Source organism: Lissotriton helveticus, chromosome 6, assembly GCF_964261635.1.
Source record: "Lissotriton helveticus chromosome 6, aLisHel1.1, whole genome shotgun sequence".
Lineage (NCBI taxonomy): Eukaryota > Metazoa > Chordata > Amphibia > Caudata > Salamandridae > Lissotriton > Lissotriton helveticus.
Window position 1 is genome coordinate 818,987,139 of NC_136067.1, and position 27,812 is coordinate 819,014,950.

Genomic DNA, 27,812 nt, shown 5'->3' on the forward strand with positions numbered 1-27,812 from the left:
TTTGAGGTGGATCGGAGTCAGCTGGGGGTGCAGGTTGTTCAGGGGCCACATCCGTCACCAGGGGCACAGGTGGTGGTGGCGGTGGCGGTGGCTGTGGCGGTGGTGTTGCTGGCCGTGGGCTCTGGACACTTGGTTGAGGGGGGGGTTGTTGCAGGCTATCCATTCCCTCCACATTGTTGTCTGCTGGCCCATGATGTCCACTATCTGGCCAAGGTAGCCCGAAATATTCCGCAACATGTTTGTGTTGTCCACCGAGTCCTGGTGGGCACGATCTGCCTGTTCCTGGCTACGGTCGTACGAAGCCTGGCACCTGTCTAGGGCTTCAAGTGACTCTGCCACATGATGGGGTGGGTGTCCTTCCTCAGCGCGGCGGAGTGTGGATCTCCTGATTGGCTGATGTGGCCTGGCCTCGCTCCTTTGTGGCCCACTCTCCCTGCCTGGGTGGGAGGCCGATGGCCCAGTGTCGTGCGGTGGGTTAGGCAGGGTGGCACAGGCAGGAGTGGTGGTACTGGTGGTGGTGGTGGTGGGGAGTCTGCAGATCACTGTGGCCGGTGTTGCTGGAGTTACACGGGCGACGGTTGTTGGGGCCGGGATTTTCTGTGAGCCAGATGGCCCTGGCTGTCTGCTTGGGCCCGCACCATCCTCCGCACCAGAGCTGCCGGTGTCATCGTCCCCAGAGAGTCCGGTATGGGTGTGCGGCGAGTCTTGCGGCTGGGTGCTGGTTTCACCAGTCAGTGTACGATCACCTGAGGGACAAGATTGTGCTGATCAGTACTGTGGACATTACATGTTCATATCCATTTGATTACATTACAGTGTCCTCTCACACACACCCCACCCACCACCACCGCCCTCCCTGTGGACATGGGGGCCTGTTGGGAGTTGTAGTGGTGACCTCTCACACACACCCCACCCTCCAGGGGCCTGTTGGGAGTTGTAGTGGTGACCTCTCACACACACCCCACCCTCCACCACCCTCCCTGTGGAAAAGGGGGCCTGTTGGGAGTTGTAGTGCTGGTCTCTCACACACACCCCACCCTACACCACCCTCCATGTGGACATGGGGGCCTGTTGGGAGTTGTAGTGCTGGTCTCTCACACACGCCACCCACCTCTCACACACACCCCACCCACCACCACCGCCCTCCATGTGGACATGGGGGCCTGTTGGGAGTTGTAGTGCTGGTCTCTCACACACACCCCACCCTCCACCACCCTCCCTGTGGACATGGGGGCCTGTTGGGAGTTGTAGTGGTGACCTCTCACACACACCCCACCCTCCACCACCCTCCCTGTGGACATGGGGGCCTGTTGGGAGTTGTAGTGCTGGTCTCTCACACACACCCCACCCTACACCACCCTCCCTGTGGACATGGGGGCCTGTTGGGAGTTGTAGTGCTGGTCTCTCACACACCCCACCCACCTCTCACACACACCCCACCCACCACCACCGCCCTCCCTGTGGACATGGGGGCCTGTTGGGAGTTGTAGTGCTGGTCTCTCACACACACCCCACCCTCCCTGTGGACATGGGGGCCTGTTGGGAGTTGTAGTGGTGACCTCTCACACACACCCCACCCTCCACCACCCTCCCTGTGGACATGGGGGCCTGTTGGGAGTTGTAGTGCTGGTCTCTCACACACACCCCACCCTACACCACCCTCCCTGTGGACATGGGAGCCTGTTGGGAGTTGTAGTGCTGGTCTCTCACACATCCCACCCACCTCTCACACACATCCTACCCACCACCACCGCCCTCCCTGTGGACATGGGGGCCTGTTGGGAGTTGTAGTGCTGGTCTCTCACACACACCCCACCCTCCACCACCCTCCCTGTGGACATGGGGGCCTGTTGGGAGTTGTAGTGATGACCTCTCACACACACCCCACCCTCCACCACCCTCCCTGTGGACATGGGGGCCTGTTGGTAGTTGTAGTGCTGGTCTCTCACACACACCCCACCCTCCACGACCCTCCCTGTGGACATGGGGGCCTGTTGGGAGTTGTAGTGCTGGTCTCTCACACACACCCCACCCTACACCACCCTCCCTGTGGACATGGGGGCCTGTTGGGAGTTGTAGTGCTGGTCTCTCACACACCCCACCCACCTCTCACACACACCCCACCGACCACCACCGCCCTCCCTGTGGACATGGGGGCCTGTTGGGAGTTGTAGTGCTGGTCTCTCACACACCCCACCCACCTCTCACACACACCCCACCCACCACCACCGCCCTCCCTGTGGACATGGGGGCCTGTTGGTAGCCATTTACATTTTGGTGAGTATGTGTCCGACGTGCATGGGTTGGGGCCTGGGAGATGTGTCTTCTCAGTTGTCTGAGGCTGACCATGTCGTTCTGTTTGTGGTGCTTGGTTTGTACTTACCAGCCTCTTCTCCTTCCTCAAGTCCGTCTAGGCTCTCTGGGTGAAATATAACCAGCACCTTCTCCTCCCAATCGGTGTAGGGTATGGGCTCCAGGGGTGTGCCGCCGCCAGTGTGATTGGCTCTCGCATGGTTTTTGGCACGGATGCCTTTCACCCTGGTTTTCAGGTCATGCCACCGCCTCTGTATTTCGTGCTTTGTCCTTGGCACGGTCCCTGACGCATTCACCCGACTGACGATTCTGTCCCACATGTGATTTTTTTGCGCCACAGTGGTCTGCTGAACGTTGGCCCCGAATATGTGGGGCTCAACACAGACTATTTCATCGACCATTACCTTCAACTCGGTGTCTGTGAATTTAGGTTTTTTTTGGGTGCCATGGTGTGTTGTGCTCAGTGTATGGGTTGAGTGAGTTGGGGTGTGTGGTGTGTGGGAATGGTGTGGTGGGTGTTTGTGTGGTGGGTGTGGTAGGGTGGTGGTTGTGTGTCTTCAATTGGAGTATGCTGTCGGTCGTATTGGGCCTCTTGCTGGCAGCTATGCTGTGATGCAAAGGATTGTGGTAGTGGGTGGGTGTCATTTTATAGTCGTGTCTCAATGGTTGTTGGCAGTCAGGTGGTAGGTGGGTGTGTTGACTAGTGTGCATTATTGGGTACTTGGGGGGGTGTCATTGTGGCTTGTGATTGGTGTTGGTGTTTCAGGTGGGGGGTTGTCCTTTTTGGTGTGTTTGCAATTTACTTTCGGAGAGACTTTTTGTCATTGGTTTGACGTTAGGGATGTTGTTCGTGTTGGCCTTCCGCAGTGATGCACTGTTTCTCGTTGCATTCTTTCCGCCGCGGACGTGGATGGCTGTGCGTATCGTGGTACAGGCGGCGTTATCCTAATCGCGGACACGGAGTCTTCGCAGATATGGCGGTAGATGTGGCTGTTTCCGCGGTCATGTCCGTCCGCGGCGGTGGGTGTTCATTTGGTTACGTCCGTCCGCGGCGGTGGGTGTTCATTTGGTTATGTCCACCGCGGACGGTGTTGGATGTGTTCCGTCCGCCGCGGACGGTGTTTGATGTGACCCGTCCGCCGCGGTCGGAGTTTCTTGATATAACTATCCTAATTGCAACCGTGGATTCTCCGCGGTGCGGGCGGGAGTGAATTTGCCGCGACCATGGCGGACAGTACCCGTTTCCGTCCGCCATCCTAATCGACCTTATGTGGTAACACCTGCCATCACACATATTTGCATTACTTTACATGACATTACGCAATTACAAGAGTGTGATAAGCATCTCGCCCTCACTACCCTGTATTCTCCCCCGGTCAAGGGTACCAAAGTTTACCAGTGAAAAAATGCCAGATAACTAACAAGACATGCAGATTTTGGTGTGGTAAGCAGCAAAACCCATGTGTTTACATCCAGCACCCTTACTGCAGATACTCCTGCTGGTAACTTTAACTGACGTGCATTTAGAGCGATCGTCTCTGGTTTAGAAAGTCAAGAATTTTAATTCAAGAAAGGAAGCAATTTTTCGCATGTGAGGCCTCCTGAATAATGTGTTTTAAGCTTATAAACTAAAGGAGATGGTCAACTAAAGCATGAGCTGTTGAATTCCTGGGTCTGCAAACAATTATTCTGAATCAATGAGATAGAACATCACCCACTCCCCAATGGGGTCTTCATCACAGTTTTATCTAGCCATGGCAAGCTGCTGAATGTGTTGTTGACCGAGTACCTTGGACCAGAGTTTGTGATAAGAGATAAGACCACACTCAAAAGAAATCAGAGAAGCAACAGTTAATTCATGATTTTCAATAACTTGAAATAAATGGAAAACTAACAAATATGTGAATAGAATATCTCAGGTTAAGCGTGACATTTTTGTTCTGTGTTTAAAATGAACTAAGGACCACTTATGATCGCCATCCTTTTGGAAGTTCCTAATTGTGACTTTTTGCGACTCGCAATTAGGAAGTCACAAACAGCTAGATTCATGAAAGGGCCGTTTTGCGAGTCTTTAATAGCGATTCATAAGGAATCGCTATTAAGGACTTGCAAAACGGGATTCATGTAGGAATTGCTAAATAAATTGTGATTCCTACACATTCCTTATTTGCGATTAGCAAATTGCTAATCGCAAATAAGGAATAACTCCCCATTCATTCCTATGGGCCTAATCGCAAATAAGGATGCGATTTCAAGGGTGCCAGGGGTGTCCAAAGGACACCCTGTAGCACCCCTGAAATGCAACATTACACAGGTGTTGCGCATACACATGTCCAAAGGACATGTGTGTGTGTGTAACATGCAAAAGAAAAAAATGCACTAAAGTGCTTTAATCTATTTTTTCGCTATTTACCACGAAGTCAGACTTCGTGGTAAAGAGCGGCCAAATATTGCGAATTCGCAATTTAAAATTGGTTGATGAATTGCATTTAAGGAATCTCAAATAGATATTCCTTAAATGCAATTCCTCGCACAATAGCAAATTCTATAATAGTGATCATTGCATTTGGGATGATGAATCCCAAATGCAATAATTGCGCTCCTTTGCGAGCTGATTTTCGTTTCATGAATCTGGCCGAAAATGCGATGTGCAACAGTGTGTTTGACACTGTTTGCGATTCCCAGTGTGTCGCAGATGGACCTGGCTCATTAATATTCATGAGGCAAGGCACAATTCGCGACCCATTGTAAATGGTCAAATTAACTGGGATGGTGGCCTGCTGGGGTCAGCAGACCACCATGTCTGTGGTTCCTTTTTCAATAAAGCAATTTACTTTTGGGAAATGTAGCCCATTTTCTCTAAAGAAAAACAGGTTGCATTTTAAAATAAAAAATTAAACAATTTCTTTTCATTTTTTAAGAGCAGGCAGTGGTCCTTGGGACCACTGCCTGCCCAAAAAATGTTTGTGTCCACATATGCAAAGGGGTAGGGATCCCTAGGGAAGCCTTTCTCATTTGCAATGGGGTTACTGCCAACTTGAAGTTCATGGTAAACTGCAATTGTTTTGTGATCACATTCCGGTCGCAAAACATTAATACATCCCACTGCGACTTGCTATTAGGAATGGATGACCTTAACACGCTCTTTCCTAATATCGACTCACAAACCCTATTTTGCAATTCGGTAATAGGTTACCGACTCGCAAAATAGGGTTAGTACATGTCAAAAGGCTATTTAGTGGTCGCAAATGGCCTGATTCTCCTTTTCGACCGCTAAAACCTTTTGTACATGGGGCCCTTTATATGGTATTCTCAGTGAATGATATGCTTACATTCACTTCAAGCCCAATGGCATAGGTGCACCAGAGAGCTTAAAAACCCACAAAGCTCCCAAGAGGATGCAAGACAGACAGGAGAAGCTCAACTCTATATCGAAACACTTCAAGCCCTCTTTTTTGTGTTCTTTGATAATTCATCATTATCTCTGTTTTTTTTTAACATGAACTTTATTGCATTTTGTTGAGGTACAAGCAAAGCATACATGTTATGATAAGGTGTGCATCTTCGGGGCTAAAAGCCATACATTTGATAGAAATATTATGCCTTCTTTAGTGCTGCATACACCCCAGAGTGGAGAAAGGTAAACACTGTTTACCAACATGTTTGGGTAATGGCATGTAGAACAGTTGAAAGTAGGGCAGTCTCCTGTAGGGGACAATAGGACCATCTTACCACATGGATGACACGCAATCAAGCAAATGTAACATGAAACCCACCACCCTCCCCAAGCTGTCATCATAACACTATGCCATGCAGGTGTTTGTGTAACTGAATAAAGACACTTATGTGGGAGTTGAACATATACTATCAAACAACACAAGGAATATAGTTTGGATATCGTGACATTGTACTAGAATGCAATGAACCAAAGGGGAGTAACAGAGTAAAGCAGAGAACATCAGTCACTACTCGTGCCTGCTAATGGGCAAGAACTACATAACAGCATTGTTGGAAATGGCCCTTTTTGCAGGTTTCTCCCCAAACCTTTTGCTTCTTTCTCCTATTTTTCCCTGACCTGTGTTTGTTGACTATAGGACTCTGGTCACTTTACCACTGCTGATCAGTGCTAAAGTGCATATGCTCTCTGTGTAAATTGTTATTGTGATTGGTTACTCATGATTAGCACATTGGTTTTACCAGTAGGTTCTCAGTAAAGTGCACTGAGTGTGCCAGGGCTGGTAAATCAAATGCTACTAGTGGGCCTTAAGCACTGATTGTGCCACCCACATGAGTAGCCCTGAAAAGATGTCTCAGGCCTGCCACTGCGGTGCCTGCACGCAGTTTATTTACTGCCATGTTGACTTGGCAAGTGAAGCCACTTGCCAGGCCCTAACCTTCCCTTTTCTTACATAAAGGGCACCCCTATGGTAGGCCCAAGGAACACCCTGGGCAGGGTGCAGTGTAGGTGAAAGGTAGGACATGTACTGGTGTGAGTAACATGTCCTGATTGTGAAATACTGCCAATTTTGTTTTTCACTGCTAAAAGGCTATCTTGTTCCATAGGACAGAATAGGGATAAAAAGAAAAATGGAGTTTGGTATCCCTGAACTCAGGATTTAATAACACATCTTTTAGTAGAGATGGTTTTTAAATTGTGTGTTTGAAAATACCACTTTTAGAAAGTGGCTATTTTCTTGTTCAACCGTCTGGGGTGCCTCTGTCTGTTTGTGGATTGACTGTCTGGCTTGGGAGAGACAGGGGCTAGGGAGGTGCAGTGGCACGAGGTCTAGATGAGTCAGCACTAGGCTGAATAGGCCTGCTCTACATTTGGAGTGGTGGAAGGAGTAGCATCTTTACCTGAATAGGGCTGGGCCTGCCTGTGGAAGAGGTGTGGCGCAGCAGCCAGGGTCCTGACTCCGGACCACGGGGTTCATGGTTCGATCCCTGGTGGAAGGTTAGCCGAGCACCATTTGACTCTGGGCAATAGCTTGCTTAATCTTCCCGACGGGCCACAACGCCGGGACACCTCTCCGGAGGTAGCTGTGCACTTTACAAATGCTGGTATTTCATTTCATTTTATTTCCACAATGCTGGCTCCGCCCCCCTGTGGTGTGTCTGGAGCCAAGGCTCACACTAACAATGGATGTTGCTGTGTACTTGCAGAGTGCCCCCCAGAACTGGTGGGGCTGGTCTCAGAGCCGCTCGCACATAGAGAACAAAGACATTTTGGGGTATAAGTATCAGACCCAAAACCTCAGACTTTAGATCATTCCTGGAATTCAAGAGGAATATTTGCCAAGGAGAATAGCTAGAGAGACTGAGGAGAAGTACTGCCCCTACTGTGTGTCTGGGGTTGGTGGCAGTTGCTGTTTCTGCCAAGGAAAGGAGAAGGACTTTGCTGTGTGCTGTGTCCCCTGCTTGAAGGAGATCTCCAAGGGCCTGAAGTGTGCTGGATTCTTGTTCTGAAGACTCAGGGAAACAAAGACTTCACCCCCAGCTCCCTTGAACTCTGCTGCTGTGAATTCTAGCCTGCCAATAGGTGCCTGTGCCAGTTATGGGTCTCTGGAGGTTGTTGCTGCTGTTTCGGAGCTGGAAGAAAGAAGAAACGTGAAGAATTGATAAAATTAACGCATCGAGGGATTGCGGCTGAAGAGGACCGCCCAGGACCAAACTGGGAATCAAAACTGGCCCTGGCAAAGTGCTCGGCCGGTCCCCAGGCGGGGTTGGGGGTGCGGCCGATCAGTTTGCTCTCTAAACTGGTGTGGTGTCAATTTTTGGTGTTATCACTGTGTTACTGTGAGTGTTGGTACAAATACTTTACACATTGCCTTTGGGATAAGCCTGTCTGCTCGTGCCAAGCTACCAAGGGGGTGAACAGGGTTATCTAAAGTGTGTGTCCCCCTTACCCTGACTAGAAGCAAGGGTCACTATTTGGACAAAGGTACCTACCTCTGCCAACTAGAGACCCCCATTTCTAACAAGCATGGAAAAAGAAGTCCCAGGGTGTTGTGCAAGTAGAACAGGTTGATTAGCACTTGCAGTGAAATAGAGGAGTCTATACAGCACTCTCCTTCTGAGACTTAAAGGATTCAAGGATATAATCCCACACAATAGCAATGGCGGAATTACGCAGACCATAGTGTTCTTCCCTACACAGGGCATAACTCTCTGCCATGCTCCGTCGCACCACATCCTCCCTCCATTGAAAGACACAGGGTGCCAAGGGGGACTGCCACTGTTTCTTCAATAGGCGTTTTGCTAATAAAAGTGCTTGATCTACACAATGTGCCATAACCTTGGAGCCTTTAGGCCTAGGGTATATCCGTAGTAGACAGTGTTCAGTGGTGCCCCAGTGGCCAGACCCAGTGAGGTCCACTGAGGCACATTGAATGACTGCCCAATAAGAAGACAGTGAGTGACAGGCCCATACCAAGTGTAATAAATCCACGTCTTGTGTTTGGCAACGGGCAATTTGAGTAGGCAGTGGGAAACATGGAATGGATTTTTTGTAGTGTGAGGCAAGCTCTATGTAGAATTGAGAATTGTATAAATTTAAAACTGGAGTTGCGGGAAATCCTAATGGGGAATTCAATGATTAAGTTCCATTCTTTGTCATGTAGAACGCAAAAGAGGTCCTCTTCTCACTTGGTGCGCAGGGAGGCCAGAGGAGCATCAAGATGCAAGCTTAAACCCTAGTATAATCATTTAACTAGGCACTGACCATGGTCCATAATATGTAGTGCTTGTATAAGTTTGTGAGTAGCAGGTAGGAGCCGAGTGGCGCCCAGTGCTCGCCGACATATCAAAGGATACTAGCATACATCAAAAAGAGCATCTCCTGTAGATCATCAGTCTAAATACATTCCTGGTGATTCATTAGGTTTTGGTCTGCAAAGAGAACTCCTACCGGCATGACCCCGGCCTGCTCCCAGAGCAATAATCTATTCGCTGTTAACGTACCTAGGGAGGTGGGTAGACCTCTGAGGGGGATACTCGGGCATAGTGTGGGAGTCAGTCAGTGTGACGTAGAGCATTCTTCCAATATGTAAGAGCTATGTGGCACAGAAGGGGTTGTGGAGAGGGTCACCTTATCCCTGGGAAGATCAAGCAGTGTAGTTTACCTATTGTAAGCATGTGTGGTGTATAGTCAATTTCAGCCAGGTTAAGGCCTACTAGCCAATAGTACAGCCACTGCATTGATGTTCAGGGTGTTATTACAGCCATCACCAAGTGGTAACTGCATCTTGGCTAGGCCAACTCTATGCCTCCCGGAGCCCCACATCAGGTCAATTAGTAAGGAGTTAGTTGCTTGAAGACTTGTGTGGGAACAACCATAGGGAAACTGACAAAATGATACAACAGGCAGGGCAACATGACCTTTTTGACAATAGTTAGCCGTCCTGTGACTGATGGGGCAGGATGACCCAGAAGTCAATTTGAGAATTCTGCGAGGTGATAGTTTTCATGAGGTTACCGTCCAACAAATCCTTAGTGTCTCGATATAGCTGTATGCCTAAGTAAAAAAACGTTTGGTGGGCCAGCTGTATATTGTCAGGACTGAAAGGAAGAGTGGTCTCTACGGTGGAATCTGCGAATGAAAAGGCATGAGACTTAACATAATTTATTTGAAGGCCAGACAAGTTGCCAAACAAATGAAGCACCCTGGACACAGGTCCGTTAGAAGATTGTGGATCTAGAAGATAGTGGGGCGCTGTGGGATCCCCCCTTCAGTGCAGATAGTCTGGTGCGTTGTGCCAGGGGCTTCAATGCCAATACAAATAATAGTGGTGAGAGTGGGCACCCTGTCTGGTGCCATGGGACACTGGGTATTGCGAGGAAATATGCAACCCCGTCTTGGCACGAGCGGTGGGGGTAGTGTATAACAGTTTAACTCAGTGTATGTAGATGGGGTGGATGTTGAACCTTGCGAGGGCAGTGAACATAAAATCTCACCCTAGCTTGCAAACAGCTTGTTGTAGGTCCAGGGGGAGACAGCGTCCATGATCTGAGAGAAGCAGCGTATGTTAAGTGAGCTGTTACCACATTTTATTAAACATGCATAATAAACGTACTTACAACCACATTGGTCTGCATTTATTACTGGTTATCTCTTTTTTATCAACCTTTACCCATTGATGATAATGGCTGGAATGTTAGCAAGTGACATGCCCAGTTTGCAAGAGCTGAATTGACTGTCCTGTCCGCCTAGTCAAAACCTGCTTGTAAACATAATACAAGGAAATAAACTGCAAATCATGATAGGGTGTACAGTAAACAATGAAAAGACAGAGGCAGCCATCTGACATATTTAGAGTTTATTTGAGTGCTCAGTCAGTTTGCTTCCAGACTAAAACTTTAAATCCACCACCTGTGCTTGTGCTGGTTTTCTTCATCTTTCAAGTGAATCAAAAGATTGTAGTGCAGTATTATCACTGATTCGAAGCACTTAATTCCATTTAGAGAAGGAAATACACAGCAAACCCTTCCAAGAGGCCATATCAACCAGCAGTCTATGACTGCCCCAAGAGGAATATTTCTTCTTTTAATGATAATAGCTTCCTATCATAAAGTGCAAAGTACAGTAACCACACAAAAAACAACCATTTGCAATACAATAGGACTCGCATTTACGCAAGACCTATTGCTTTGCATCACGGACAACGGGAGGGGGGGCGGCACAGAAAAAAGATTGTGCTTATGGTGTAACACTCGAAGTAAAGGGTCCAGTAGCCATGGGAGGGTACAGATGACGACATGGCCATAATAAGGAGTGACTAGCACGCCTCATAATCAATTAGAAGGTAGCATTTATGGAGGACAAACATACAAGCCAATTGAAAATATGGGCAGGGCTTCTCAAGGCTTCTCTACTGTACTGAACTACCACAGATCAACCCCAGAGAAGCGCTTGCGCGCTGGCCCAGGGCTCGTCCTAAAAACAAAACCACCCATCTAAGCAAACACTGGCAAGCAAAAGATACCAGTCTTGGGTGCTGCCTCATATACTTATCTCAGGAATATTCTCAATGTAGTTCTTTGGCAATCTGTAAATAATGATTATTCCTACAATGGCAGAATAAGATCGAAGCAGTTAACCCTTTCATTGATTGGTGTCTGAAACAGGGTCTGAGCGGATGAAGCTGCCATCTTCGACAGTAAGGCCATTTCTAGCTGGGTAAATCTTGAGTCTTATTTTATGTTCAGCCTGAGTTCTTGCAACTGCCGGAGGATCGTGTGATGAGCGGTTCCGGGCAAATCTCCTGCTCTGTTGCGGCATCTGCTGGGGACCTGTGGACAGAAGTCAAATCAGTTAATAGCTGCTCTAACAATAAATCTTTGCTACATGTGGTTTAACAAGATGGAAGTTCAAAACCACCCGGCAAAACGCAATAGAACAGTGCACAGAATGTGGGCAGGGCCGGAAAGGACTGTTACTCCACTGGGCAATTCCACAGTGGGGTGGACACAATGGAATCCAGTTTTTAGGGCAGGGGCTGCTCCTGGTGCCTATGTCACTTTCCCCGGCTCCTGAATGTTAATTGCAGCAGGCAGGGGAGCCTTCAAGAGAGACAAAGAAAAAAGGGAGGGACGAAGGGCGAAGGTAGAGAGAAAGAGATCAGCCAGGTAGAAGAGAGAGAATGGATAGATGGAAAGAGATATGGAGCGAGTAGATGAAGGGAGCTGTTAGAAATGGGGGTCTCCAGTTAACAGTGGTATGCACCCTGTCAAAGTGGGGACCCTTCCTTCTAGTCAGGTTAAAAGAAGCAATCTGGTTTTATCATTTTTGCTAAAACTGCCTTGGTTCCCCAGTCCAGCCGTGAATGTGGAACAGTCCAGCCTGAGCTGCCAGATCATTTGGCTGGGGGTGAGTGCTTACAATGCCCTAAGTTGGCAGGGTATGCCCAGACGTGGGTCCCTTGCTTAATTTGCCACTGGATTCAAGCTAGCCTGGCTGATGACAGCTGATTTGCCAGAAACCAGTCCCAGGATACTTGATTCCAGTCTCGGGAAGACATGGCTTGGCAGTTCGGGCTGGACTGTTCCCATGAGGCACAGGGTCCGAATGATTTGCATATGGCCATGTCTGAACTGGGGTGGCGGAGTGAGCTAAAGAATGATGATGGATTAAACCCAGATCAGTTGACTGGGGTGAGTGCTTGCAATGTTCAACACTCCGTCCATCATCCCCTTTGGTTTGCTTTGTACGACCCTAAGTTGGCAGGGTATGCCCAGACGTGGGTCCCTTGCTCACTTTGCCACTGGATTCAAGCTAGCCTGGCTGATGACGGCTGATTAGCCAGGAACCGGTCCCAAGATGCTTGTTTCCGTTCCAGGGAAGACATGGCTTGGCAGTTCGGGCAGGACTGTTCCCATGAGGCACAGGGTCAGACTGATTTGCATATGGCCATGTCTGAACTGGGGTGGCGGAGTGAGCTAAAGAATGATGATGGATTAAAGCCAGATCAGTTGAGTCGGGGTGAGTGCTTGCAACGTTCAACACTCCGTCCATCATCCCCTTTGGTTTTGCTATGGGAGATAATCAACATAACCTAGAATCCATGTGATAATTCTAATCCTCAAAGATGAATGTCAACTTGCAGAACTTTGTTACTTATCTTTTCAAACAGTTGCCAAAATTATTTGGAAGATGCATCTATGAATGTTTGTGCATACAGACTACAGTGACTACTGTCTATTTTAACTAATTGTTTTACAGATTATGCTTTATCGTTTATTGCATTTATTTAAAATGTTTAGCTCCATCCACCGTCACTATTTCTTTCAGAACAAGGGAATCCACTAGTGGAAGGGAAGCTGCGGTTGGGCTTGGTCAAAGACCATGTAGAGTTTTTGGAAGAAGAGGGGGAGTGTACGACACAAAGACAGCACTCTTTAATAAAACATTGCCTGTGGGCATTTGGTTTGAAACAACATACAAATGTGTACCTTTGGAAGACAGAGAAAATTTGGATGTTTTTGAATTAGTCAAACAACTATAACCAACAAGAAAGTTAACACAGTACTGAAAAAATATAGGTCTTGTTCCAGGACTCTTAGAGAAGGAAAGACATTAGGCTTACATCATTAACAGCAATAGTAGTAACGTGTGACTTTAAACACATAACTTATGAACAAGAGCTTCATGATCAAACATTAAAGGACAACAAATGCAAGAACGTACAGAAAACGGTATGAGTGGGTTTTTAGCTCACTGAAAGTTTTAATTAATTTTTTCCGATTGTTACATTTCTGAAAAGTTCTGCCAAGCTCAGGCTTATTGAGTATTGAAGTCAAGTCATAAGCTTTTATTCGATTTGAAAAATACAAATCATACAAGCAAAAATAGCTAAAAACAATTCATTGCATATGTAGTGACAATTCTAAAAATGACTCAAAATATATACAAAAATAACACATACCGAAACCTATTAACATACGCTGGACAACAGTATATATAAAAAATGTGAAGCATGGCTAAAAGACTTATAAAAAGAAGGTCATTTAGGTACAGACAGGAATAAATATATTTATCGCACAAGTGCTTTTCCTGGCAGCTGTACATTAAAACTAAGGATCTAATATGGCTCGGGCAGGCACGGGAAAAATAGTTAAATAAGTAAATGTAAAAAGGACCAGACATTTATATACAATGGGCATAATACAACATGAACAAGGACATTAGTGTACAGACAGGAATATATAAAATTATAGTAGCACTATGCTCTTCCTGGCAGCTGTACATTTCAAGATAAAAGTAGCAACAAAACAACAAATATCCACATTCTCTAGAGAAGATAATAGTACTAGAGCACTCTTTGTAGATCTAATATTATGTTTTAAAAAGATGGGTTTAAGGTACTTAACCCTTAAAAAGTGATAAAATTTACAAAAAAGTAGAAAATGACAGCAGCTCTGACGTGAAGTGTTATCGCACGGACAAGGCGTTTCTGATCTAATTTTCTGGTTTGGAAAAGCAACAAGGTGGTGTACAATACCCAATCTAACTCGGGTTAGCACAAATTGATGGGAAGGACGGGACACAGTCGCAAGATAGGTTTGAAGTCCCGGAGGTAAGTTCAGTTCCTTATAGAACCTCACGGTGGCTAACTTTACGTACACCTTATCTCGCTCATTCTTTTTAAAGTTGATAAATGTTCGTTTGATTTCCTTTTTAGGGATTACTACTGCCAGATCAGGGTCTAAAAGGACATCAATTTCAAATAAGGTTTTATACCAGAAATGAATGTATTTCAACCAATGAATTCGTGATGAGTAATCCAGACCTATACAATCAAGAATAATTTCTTGAGTGAATCGTGTCTCAGGCTTAGCCCAAATAGAACGCCACAATAAGAGTGGCCGAACGGCTGCTAAGTCAGAGATGTACACGATCCCTACCTCATCATGGATTAGTTGTACACAAGCAGAAGGGGGGGCACATAACAGTCTCTTTAAAAACTTGTTTTCATCTTTTTGGAGCGAAGGGCCTTCGGTATGACCCCACACGCCCGCCCCGTACAATGCTGAGGAAACACAGCGGATGTTATATATATTGATCATATCTGGGATACTTCTTGAACCGAGCTTGGATGCAAAACGGAATATACTATTGGTAGTCCGCAGCATCTTCAATCTGATGTTGTCAAACTCGGAAGACCATGACCCGTCATAATTGTATGTGATTCCCAAATAACAAAAAGATTTAACATGTGTCATTTTATTGCTATCCAAATAAAAGTTATGCTTAGGTTTATTTACAGCCTGCCCGCACGACATTACATAAGTCTTGGATTTGTTCACCCGGAGCCTCCTCTTTTGGATGAACAGCAGGAAACTGTCAATTAATCGCTGTAACCCAAGCTGAGTGCGGGATAGGAGAACAGCGTCATCCGCATATAATAAGATTGGGACAGGTTTACCTCCTATCAGGGGAGCATCTGCTGGAATATCGGCCAATTTGCGATCAATACAATTAATAAAAAGGGAAAATAAAAGGGGAGCCAATACGCATCCTTGGCGAATTCCCCTTGAGACTTTGAGACTTTGAGAAACGGAGTACTGATTTACACCATTTGAATGAGACAATTGGTATTGAAAATGTTTGTTTGTCTAATCTGCAAATATGCTTGACACTATGTTGAGGGCACCCATATTTTCGATCACAGTTTTAACCAGGGCATATCTCCAACTTGAATTTCCTGATGAGTCTAACCATCTCATTGTATTTACTATACTGTATTTTTTGGACTTGGCCCTTTCTGCAGGGTCATCGTAAAACTTTTTTCCCTTCACCCTCCTGTTTTCTGAACCCGTTGGTGTTGGCCTTTAGGACTCTGCAAACTTTAACACTGTTAATCAGTGTTAAAGTGCTTCTGCTATCTCCTTTAAATATGCTTACTCCCATAGAGCCAATTTAATTTGCTTGTAAGTCCATAGTAAAGTTGCTGCCAGCAACATAGGATAGGAATGAGAAGGATGATGTGGAGGAGCCAGAACAGGGCCTGGATACTAGCCCAGGGATGCAGCCATCAGGGGAGGAATATGACTTATCACCTGAGTTGGAACTCTCTGCCAGTGCAGAAAGCAGTGTCTCTTTGCTTAGCCCGTCCCCAGAGGAGCTGGTGGACAGCAAGGTAGAGAGGAAGTTTCAGTTGAAAATGGTCCAGCTCAAGATGTTGGAAAAGAAGCTGGCACTGGAGGACCCCTGACCCTGCTTGCAGGCTAGGTCGCACCCCCTACTGCCGAGCAGCATCACCTGTGTGCGCTGCCCCCCTGCTGACACTCTGTGTGTGTTCAAGTCTTCTATGCCCCAGGACCATTGTGCTGAATTTCGGTTTGCCTTTTCTGTTTTTCACACTTGCGTATTTTATATCTCTGTATCCTTTGCTTGTAATTTTCTTCCGCTGTAGACCAGTTTTGTTTCCCCCACCCCCCTTTTTGTTATCTGTGACCACTCTTTTTCCTGCCGCTGACCCCGCGGCCATGCCCCCTCGCCGCCCCGCTCCCACCTCCCAGCTGCTCCTCCCTCCCACCCCGCCCCGCCTTTAATGCCAATCACTGCCCGGACGCGCAGCAGCCGCGCGCAGCGGGCCCGCCGCTTGCGCACCGAAGGAGCACCAAAGGCAAGCTCGTCTGTGCCCGTCCGTGCCTTGACCACGGCCAGCGCCAGAACCCCTGGACCTCGCACACGCCACAACGCCAAAATCCGATACGACACCAACACTCTCCACGCCGTCAACTCCGGCCGAGGCCACCGCTGCTTCCAGGCTGTCCCGAAATGCACCCACGGACCCTTCTCCTGCCACACCTGCAACTTCACATGCGACAGAACCACCAAAACCTCAAGGAATGGACCCAACCACCTCCGCTGCATACTCCTCAACACCCGCTCCGCAAGCAAACACGCCGTCGAGCTCTGGGACCTGCTCGACACCACCGCTCCAGACATTGCCTTCCTGACCGAGACCTGGTGGAACGACTCCTTGGCATCTGACATCGCCATAGCCATCCCGGACGGCTACAAGATCTCCCGCAGAGACCGCACCAATGGGATGGGAGGAGGAATAGCCATCGTCCACAAGTCCACCCTCCAGATCTACACCCTTGCAGCCAACTCCCTCAAATCCACCAAACACCTTCACTTCCGCATCCACACCGACCCCAACACCACCCTCAGAGGAACACTCATCTACAGACCTCCCCGACCCCGGGCCCTCTTCAGCGACTCAGTCGTTGACCTCGCCAGCACCCACGCACTTGCCTCCACGGACTACATCCTCCTCGGGGACCTGGACTCCACCGCCCACTCCACCGCCCTGATTGACAACCTCACCAACCTCGGCCTCCGACAACTCGTCACCGAACCCACCCACGCCGCCGGCCACACGCTCGACCCAGTCTTCTGCACAAGCACCCACGTCACCTTCAACCACACTACCGAGCTCCACTGGACTGACCACCGATGCATCCACTTCACCTTCAAGAAACCAACCACGCACCACCGCACCCAACAGCTGCCTCGCCACTGCTGGAGCAAAGTTACCGAAGACCAGCTGACCTCCACCCTCGCCCAGAACCCACCCACCGACACAGACGCTGCCTCCCGAAACTTCAGACAGTGGATCAACGACTGCGCCAACACCCTCGCCCCGATTAAGAAACCCTCCATCAACCACCCCAGCAAGAAAGCCACCTGATTCACCGAAGAACTCCAGATCGCCAAACAAACATGCCGGAAGCTGGAGAAGAAATGGCTCCACGACCGCACACCAGACAGCCACGCAGCCCACAAGGGCGCCATCCGCAGACATCACCACCTCATCAGAACAGCCAAGCGATCCTCCTTCAAAGTCCGACTGGACAACAAAGCACACGACAGCAAAGAACTTTTCAACATAGTGAAGGAACTCTCCAACCCCAGCGCCAACACCACTGACATCCCGCCCTCGCAAGATCTGTGCGACTCACTGGCCACCTTCTTCCATCGCAAGATTGCCGACATCCACGACAGCTTCAACTCCTCATCCGCCCGACCCCAACAGACCACACCCCGAACGCCACCTGCACCAACCAGCTGACCTCCTGGTCCCACGTCAACGACGAAGAGACACGCAAGGTCATGAACTCCATCCACTCAGGATCTCCGTCAGACCCCTGCCCACACCACATTTTCAACAAAGCTGATGCAACCATCTCACCCCAACTGCAGAAGATCATCAACATCTCCTTCAACACAGCGACATTCCCAGAAAGCTGGAAGCACGCCGAAATCAACGCCCTCCTCAAGAAGCCCTAGGCGGACCCCAAAGACCTCAAGAACTTCCAGTCCATCTCCCTGCTCCCCTTCCCGGCGAAGGTCATCGAGAAAATCGCCAACATGCAACTGACCCACCACTTTGAGGACAACAACATCCTAGACCAGTCCCAGTCCAGCTTCAGACGCAACCACAGCACCAAGACTGCCCTTATCGCCGCCACAGACGACATCAGATGCCAGCTAGACAACGGCAAAACTTCAGCCCTCATCCTCCTGGACCTGTCGGCTGCTTTCGACACGGTCTGCCACCACACACTAAGTTTTGTATCAACAACAGGAGCAATAACCCGTCAACCGTGTTGGGATTGGGGTATAGTATAGTAGAAACATATGGTATCCCAACTGGTATTATTCGAAGGCGATTAGTGAGGATATGAGTACAGCATTATCCACAAGGAAGCAAGGAGACTCTATATGATTATAGCATGTGCTGAAGGCATCATTTATATAAGGATTTTGGGATAAAGGCAAAGAAAAGGCAATTAGCAGTTGTGACAGCACTGCAATATACAAATAATATAATTGAAAACAACCCAAATTGCACGAGGTGCTCAAGGTGTGTGAGTGAAAACCAAGGTAGCGACGCAGGTGACAATGTGAACAGCGTGGGCGGCGCAAAGTGACTGGTGCAAAAATATACAGTGAATCATTTGGCACAGAGTGGTTCCAGGTAACTTCAGGAGTTTGTATCTGCTTCGGTTCAATGTAGTGTTCGTGAACCACTTTGTGTATCGCGCCTATGATTGTGCTGGATGGTCGACGGCGTTTCGATCCACACAAATCAGGATCTTCATCAGGACTGGGTTGGGTCGAAGGCAGTGCTGGATGGGAGGTAAACGGTATGAATCGCTGCGGTTCGCGATGTCAAGCGTGGTAGCATATGAAACTTGGAATCAATATAAACGTCAGCGTGGGATCTGCTGATATGGGGGAGCAGAGTTCATGGAGGTCAAGGTCGTCAGGGCTTGTGGATAAGTCGCGCTACACGTGGGGCCCAAAAAGGGAAACGCCAGCTTCGCTCGAACTTCACTCAAGCTGCACGACTGACAGAGATCCAGTCTCTCCCCACCAATCACTGCCCGATCGGTGACAAGGATTTCCGCCTTTTTGGGCCCCCACGTAAAGCGCGACTTATCCGCAAGCCCTGACGACCTTGACCTCCATGGACTCTGCTCCCCCATGTCAGCAGATCCCACGCTGATGTTTATATTGATTCCAAGTTTCATATGCTACCACGCTTGACGTCCCGAACCGCGGCGATTCATACCGGTTACCTCCCATCCAGCACTGCCTTCGACCCAACCCAGTCCTGATGAAGATCCTGATTTGTGTGGATCGAAAAGCCGTCGACCATCCAGCGTGATCATAGGCGCGATACACAAAGTGGTTCACGAACACTACATTGAACCGAAGCAGATACAAACTCCTGAAGTTACCTGGAACCACTCTGTGCCAAATGATCCACTGTATATTTTTGCACCAGTCACTTTGCGCCGCCCACGCTGTTCACATTGTCACCTGCGTCGCTACCTTGGTTTTCACTCACACACCTTGAGCACCACGTGCAATTTGGGTTGTTTTCAATTATATTATTTGTATATTGCACTGCTGTCACAACTGCTAATTGCCTTTTCTTTGCTTTGCTTTATCCCAAAATGCTTATATAAATGATGCCTTGAGCACATGCTATAATCATATAGAGTCTCCTTGCTTCCTTGTGGATAATGTTGTACTCATATCCTCACTAATTGCCTTCGAATAATACCAGTTGGGATACCATCTGTTTCTACCACACACTAAGGACATGCCTCCAAGAAGCAGGAATCCAGAAGAAGGCCCTGAACTGGACCACATCCTTCCTCTCCGGCAGAACCCAGAGAGTCCGCCTCCCGCCCTTCCGATCCGAAGCCACCAACATCATCTACGGCGTACCCCAGGGCTCATCCCTCAGCCCGACCCTGTTCAACATCTACATGGCCCCCCTCGCGCAAGTAGCCCGCCAGCACGCCCTGAACATCATCTCCTACGCTGACGACACGCAGCTCATCCTCTCCCTCGCCAAGGCCCCGCACACCGCCAAAATCAACCTCCACGAGGGAATGAAGGCCATCGTCGAGTGGATGAGGAGCAGCCGTCTGAAACTGAACTTGGACAAGACGGAGGTCCTCATCCTAGGTCCCACCCCCTCTGCGTGGGACGACTCCTGGTGGCCAACCACACTGGGAGCAGCTCCAACACCCACGGACCAAGCACGCAACCTAGGATTCATCCTCGACTCCTCCCTCTCCATGTCGAAGCAGGTCAATGCCATCTCCTCCTCCTGCTACAACACCCTCCGCATGCTTCTCAGGATCTACAAGTTGATCCCGACCGAAACAAGAAGAACAGTGACCCAAGCCATCGTCAGCAGCAGCCTGGACTACGGCAATGCACTCTACGCAGGAATCCCGGCCAAACACCTGCGATGACTACAATGCATCCAAAATGCCTCAGCCTGACTGATCCTCAACGTCCCCCGCCGCAGCCACATCACCTCCCACCTAAGAGACCTACACTGGCTCCCCGTCAACAAGAGGATCACCTTCAAACTCCTCACCCACGCACACAAAGCACTCCACAACACCGGTCCAGCCTACCTGAACGACAGACTCAACTTCTACACCCCCGCCCGCCAGCTCCGCTCCGCCAGCCTCGCCCTTGCCGCTGTCGCGCGCATCCAACGAACCACCTTCGGTGGCAGATCCTTCTCCTTCCTTGCCGCCAAAACCTGGAACACCCTCCCGACCCATCTACGGCAGACCCAAGACCTGCTCACCTTCAGAAGGCTCCTCAAGACCTGGCTCTTCGAACAGTAGCAGCACCCCCCCCCCCCCACAGCGCCTTGAGACGCTCACGGGTAAGTACCGCACTTTACAAGTTCATTGATTGATTGAGGAGAAAAGAATGGCTCTTGAGAGGAGCCTCAGAGAGCTGGACCTAACAAGTAGAGTCCAGCAGCAATGGTGGCAGCATACTTACAGTGTCTGGAGGAGTCAAGAAGGTCCGCATCACTGACGACCTGGTGCACAACTATGTGGTAAAGGATGACGCAGATAAGTGATTTGCCGTTTATGAGATAGTTCTAAAGGTACAAAAGATTTCAGAGGAGTACTGGGGGGTAGCTTGTGGAAACATATGCCCACAGTTGGGAGGGACACCTTACTAGCACTGAAGGTAGAAAACCAAACAAGAATTGCTCCCATGAAAGTCATCCTTGTCCCAAATTTGGATTCACCCTAGAGAAATGCTGCATCAGGTTCAGGGATAGTCAAAAGGTGCTGAGGCAGATATCTTGGATTACTCAAGTAAGGCACTGAATGGCTGGGCAAGGGTCAGGGGAGTTAATTATTTTAATGGGCTGTACAACTTGATTCTAACTTGATTCTAAGGGAGCACATGCTCAAACTTTGTTTTACAGAGCTGTGCCAGCACCTAGTAGACAGCAAGTTGACTGACCTCAGGAAGCTTGCTGAGGAGGCGGGCCCTTGGGGTCAGTACCAGGTAGTCCAAGAAAGTACTTTGGATCGACCACAAGAAGGGCGGTTCAGGCCACTCCCAGCAGAGCATGGGGGGAAGTAGAAGATGGCCCAGACAAGTCCCAGAGTAAGGTGAGGGAAAGGATTCCAAGTCCCTCCTGAGCAACAGGAGGTGGTTTGGGTGGCTTGTGGCCGTAGGCACCCTATTTCCTACACGTTGCTTTCAGTGCACCCAGTTAGGAGAAAAGTAGGGGGACTGTCTGTCCAAAGAAACCACCTCTCTCAGCAGGGAGATAGAATCAGAGGGTAAGCTTGTGATCCTTGAGAGTGGGAGTCGTCACTTCCACCAGGTGAAAGTGAATGGGATCTCTGTCACTGCTCTGAGCGACACGTAGGCTAGCCAGACCATGATAGTGGAAAGGATAGTTTTTCCAGAGCAATTCGCTGGCCAGGTGTATAGGGTAACCCAGGCTCAGGGGCCGGACTTTTCCACCCCAAGGTCCTGGAATCTCTGAAGTGTAAAAGAGGGATCCAACTGAGTTCAGAAGATGTAGAACTGACAAGTGCCCCTGCATGACAGGGCCTTTACCCATGTTCTACCGCTTAAGCAGGGAAGCCCATCAAGTTACTGATTAGTCTACCCTGGATTTTGGCTGGGGGGTGGGGGGTTGTGTGCACTTGGCCCTTTCTGCAGGATCATCCCCAAACATTTTTGCCTTAACTCTCCTGTTTTCTGGACCTGTTTTTGTGGGTCTTTAGGACTCTGCATACTTTACCACTGCTAATCCGTGCTAAATTGATTGTGCTCTTTCCTTTAAACATTGTAAAATTGGCATACACCCAACTGGCCTATTTAATTTACTTGTAAGACCGTAGTAAAGTGGCACTGCATGTAGACAGGTGCTGTAAATTAAATGCTACTAGTGGGCCTTCAGCACTTATTGTGCCGCTCCCTTAAGTAGGCCTCAGAACATGTCTTGGGCCTATCATTGCAGCCTGTGTGGGCAGTTTTAAACTGCCATTTCGATCTGGCAAAATAAACCTTTTGCCAGACCTAAACCTTTCCTTTTAATACATATAAGTCACCTCTAGGATAGGCCCTAAACTTAGGCCCTGAACAGCCCATGGGGTAGGGTACTCTGTATTTGAAGTAATACTGACCTGCTGCTCTCTTTTCTGGGTGAGAAGGATTAGACCTGCATACCTGTACCCAGAACCACCATAGTGACTCCAAGAGCTAGTCTCCTGTAACCAACACCTAGACTCTGCAACTCCCAGTCCTACCCTGCCAAGTGTTACCACCCCAGTCCTGGACCATTGGAAGGGGAACTGAAGGTGCTCTGCCAGCCCAAAGAACAAAAGTACCTGTCAGTCGGGTAACGCCGAGGTGCTCAGAAATCGCGCTGGAAAACACAGAAAAATACACACAACAACCAGATAGATCAAAGGACACATTGACTATCAACAATTGCTGGTTTAAGTCCTATCAGACCACCCAAATGGCAGAGCCTCATCATGTAGGACACTCAGGCCATGGTTAGTCTGCAAACGCCCAGGTGTATATTGGCAATGCATGACTGAGTCATGGTCTGGATACCGCAAATGCTAATGCAAGGTGGTACTGATAGGTGCAGTGCAAAAAATATACAAATAGTGCAGTGGCTAAAATGGCTATCAAGGCAAACAAAGACCTTTATTAGTGCTTGCCTGGACGTCAGATTAAAAATAGTGTAATGACAGTGTAAAATAATCACTGTCCAGCTTGCTTGGTAGAAAACAAAAATAATAATAAGGCCAACATGTTTCTGCCGTACTGTGTAAATTCACTGGCATTCATCAGGGCCAAGCTTTCAAAATGCTACTGCAGATTACACTACCAAATGTGTAGAAATGAAAAAGTGAGAAATTAGATCGAAAAAACCAAATTATAGGTAAACTAAGAGTGGTCGAACACGACCATCCTACCGCATCTTCTCGAGTTGCTCAGTGGATGCGATTGGTCTTCCCCATCAATATGTGGGAAGTAAGCCTCACCTCACCCGGCAACTGCTCGGAAAGATAAGGCCCCGCTCTGTCCGTCGGTACCTCACGGCGGGTTCACGAGCCGAAGGGGAGGCTCTGCCAGCCCCACTGTGGACCCAGCAGAACTGACGCCTCTCCTTTGCTGCATGATGCAACCCCAAGCAGAACCGCCGCATTGTCTCTGCTGCGTGGACTTTCCCATCACATCGCAAAAGACTTTGTATTAACGTTGCGGTCTGTAGCCTCAAGGGAATCCCCACTGTGCGACACATTACCAGTGTTGCTGCTGTGTTTCATTTGTCCTAGTGGGGGCTGAAGGCAGCATAGGCCTTTCAAGAGGACATTGTGGTGATTGGCACGGAAAAAACAGAGCATGATGCTAACTTTCAACCTAAAGAAAATCATATTATGCCCATTAGTAAAACACCAAAACCAAAGTCTAAGGAGCACTTGTTATCGTTTTTAGGGCTCACTCATTTTGTGCAGAGTTCATTGAGAACAATGGGCCCAAGTCTGTACAGCAGTACTACTCGAATACTACAAAATCCAATTCACAAACCTTTGGCTTGAGACCTCTGTCTCTCCTAACGTTTCTGTGCGGAGCTCTACGCCAAGGTTGGGGAATTCTCTGCACATGTAGGTATATGTTTTTGTCAAAACTGTGGGAGGGAGAAGGGAGAAACACTGGAAGATAGGGAATGCTTACTACCAATTGGGAGGTGGTTATGTTACATTTAAGAAGAAGTTTAGAATGGGACATGCTAATGTGCACACAAACATACAAAAGAATAAGACCATTCCTAGCCACAAATTACACTTCCAAGGTAACTACAACAGGTGTAAATGTACTTCAGCCCAGCCTTGGAGTAAATCAATCACCACCAATGGCCTCTCACTGGTATTGAAACACATTCTCATGGAAAGCAATGGGACATTAAAATAAAATTACACCCCACGTGAACAAAAATTTAATGAATGAAAATATTTCGACATTTAAATTATACATATTTTTATGTAAAAAGTATATATAATTATTACTTATTTTAAATTTGAATGCTAAGCATAATTGGAAAATTAAAAAACCTTTGATAAAAAATCTATTTAAATTCAATTAATTGAAGATAACTTTGAACAAAAGTTACGACATTAAATGAAAAAAGGTTGTGAAGGTGGGATGTGTTTAAAATGTTTAACGATTATGTATAAATAAGCTAATATATTTAAATGCATGAGTTATTTAATACACACTTAATTGATGAGCTAATGCTCTGTAACTTTTTTTTGTACTGGGTTGGGCTAATAATACATATTTTATATTTATTTACATTCATATTAAACCTTAAAATATATTTGTTTAATTTCTTCAAAGAACAATAAAGTAAAACAATTTCTCCTACACCTTCCCATAGGGAGATCTCCACCTACATGTGCAATAGTACTAGAAGTTACTTTACACTTGTACATCCTGATATAGGAGGCTCCATCCCCTGATTTCAGGCAGTGGAGCAGTTTAATTCTACACCTAGGTGTAACTCGAAACTCATAAAATAGGTAATATCCAAAAAGTTTAAAGTTATACCTAAGTGTAGTAGTAAATATACAAGTATATTCACAATTGTGAATTTACCCTACGTATCTAAAATGGAACCTCTACACAGATTGTTAAGGAAAAATACAAGTTAATATTAGGATCAAAAGCAAGGATCAAAAGCAAGAGGAATGTTTAAGTATGATCAAGAAATGCATTGTTTGTGCTCCTTATTTGAAGCACTTTCTCTTTGAAGAAAACAAAAGTGTGACCACCGTAGATGCAAGTGGATATGGAGTGGGGTAACCTTAATGCAGAAGGATGCAGAGTTTACTGGATGGTATGTTATGTCTCCTGTGTCATGGATTTTGCTGAAAGGAATTATTATGTGTCTGAGCAGGATCTTTTGGCCAGTACCTGGGGAGCTGACTGGTATATTGCACTTATCTTATGGGAACCTAAAAACAGATTATAAACTGCTTGCAAACAAATTACCACCAAGAAGTGGGGGGTACGTTAACAGATCGGTCTGTCCAGTTAGCTTCAAATTTGCACACATTTTTACTATAGTATTGATCACATGCCTAGAAAACTGAATGGGCAAGTTGTTGAGTTATCAAGCTAACCATTAAGTTTGGAAGCATCCAATGAGTAGTTTACTGAAGAAGAGTGTAAAGCTGCTGTCACATATGAGGATGCATTTGATGGAGTGAAGAATATGGGCCCAAAGATGCCAGCAGAGAGTGAATGGATCGATCTGTGGGTTGCAGACGCTGGGTGATGTTAGAAGTTAATTGGTTAGAGGACAGTCTGAGGAAAGATATTAGGAAGACAATTGTCAGGCCAATAGTAAAATTAGGAATAAAATTATGTTACATGAAAAGAAAAGGCCATGCACTCCTGTCCTGTGGGTCTGACTGCATGGGAACTGGTAGTCTGACTTTTTGTATGGCGATAGGATCATGCTTATCTAGAGTGTGCACAGAGGCTGAGGCCTGTTCTTAGTAATCATGGTAATCTGAGGTTCAGAACCTGTTCTGTGATCTGTAGTGGCACACCAAGCATGTCCTCATAGTGTGTACAGACTTTTGTCCTATGCCTGTGGTGAGACACATAAAGGGGTGGTTCCTGGATACCATATTTATGAATCTTTAGTGTGGCTAGACCCTTTTCACTGTATCCAAAAGTGCCATCTACTGACCCTTCTGGTGTGAAATTTAGCTGTGAATCCCCAGAACCTTGCGCTGACATCATGTATGAATGTAGAGTGCATGTTTGTGCAGCAGCATGTTTGTTAAGAGTCAGCACTATGTTACCAGGGCAAACCATTTTGGATGCTCCTGATCTATCAAGGCACAAATGGAGGAGGAGTACAGCTTCTTCAGAAAGTGGAAGGGTGTTGCCTGCATTCCTGTGGTTGAAAGCCTAGACATTGAAGTGAAGAGGATATAGATAGGGCTTCGCTTAGGAATTCAATGCAGGCCTTGTTAGCAAACAACTGCAGATTAGTTCTTCCTGTGCACTGCCATTTGATAGATGTTGGGGGTGAGGAATGGGACCGCAGTCTCTATTGCTCAAGGTGAAGAAGTTTGTAGGCAGTGCCAGCACTTTTGTATGTCTGTGATTGGTGCTTCAGGAAGGCTGATGACAGCCAAGTGCAGAGATCTCACACTTCCTTGTGGCCATACTTTTGGTACACCTCTTTGGAACCAGCCCCATTGCAACCTGCTGTGATTTTTTATTTTTTTTAACTTTATTTATATAGTTGGCGTTTACATACATTATTGTTCGGTGAGTATATAGTAATGACATTTCACACCTGGCATTACATGCTTATACAACATCATAAATCATGGGTGCAGTGACACAAAACATTTTTCATGAGCACATAGCTAGGAATTGTTTTGTGAATCGGGGGTCGTGTCTTGCTAGCGCATATAACTAAGAAAAGGATCCTAAATATCCCGAGGTCGAGATCTCGGAGGCATTAACTCCCAATAGCTTGATAACTGTTGATGACAATAAACAATGTCCCTTATCAAGTCTTTCAGTTTGGGCGGCATGGTGCCACCCCAGCACATTGCAATCCTGCGTTTGGTGAGGAGTAGTAACCTGCTTGGATTGGCATCACTTTGTACAAAGCTGTGTCAGAGGAAGAGCCAGAAACCAAATTGTCTGGCAATCTGCAGTGAGCACGAAAGACTAGTGTTGCCTGTGTCAGGAAGAAGAGCTATGTCGCCCCCGAAGTGGAAAGCCTGGATGCTGCAACTGCTAAGGACATGCCATCCTAGATGAGGCAGTCAAGAGGCGTAAACTGCTAAACCTGAAAACCTGTCTGCACCTGACTGGGGAGGCTACCATTTCTGGAGAAGATTGCCAATGCACAGGTCTGCCATGCTCACGGTCAGGTCCTAGTTCCAATATAAGGCCATAACCGTGGTGCCAAAAAATGTTAAAGCCTTTTTTGATGCAAGGTTGGGTACATGAATCTCACCCGTCACATTGCTAGAAATACAATGCCAGCTAGCAGTTAAAAGTGTTGCCCAGTCTGCAACCAAACAAGTTACTAAATCATGCAGAGGATATGCTGATTGGACATGAGACATTTTGCCTGAGT

At 47.4% G+C, this 27,812-nt stretch overlaps 1 protein-coding gene across 1 annotated transcript in view; it reads right to left on the minus strand.

The window, feature by feature from the left end:
- Positions 1–10,620: 10,620 nt before the first annotated feature.
- The window catches only part of LOC144762518 (uncharacterized), a 709,614-nt gene continuing 692,422 nt past the window's right edge, over positions 10,621–27,812 (minus strand). The window contains exon 42 of the mRNA XM_078647742.1: positions 10,621–11,601. Coding sequence (XP_078503868.1) covers positions 11,503–11,601 — 99 coding nt within the window. The 3' untranslated portion in view covers positions 10,621–11,502. The remainder of the gene's footprint in view (positions 11,602–27,812) is intronic.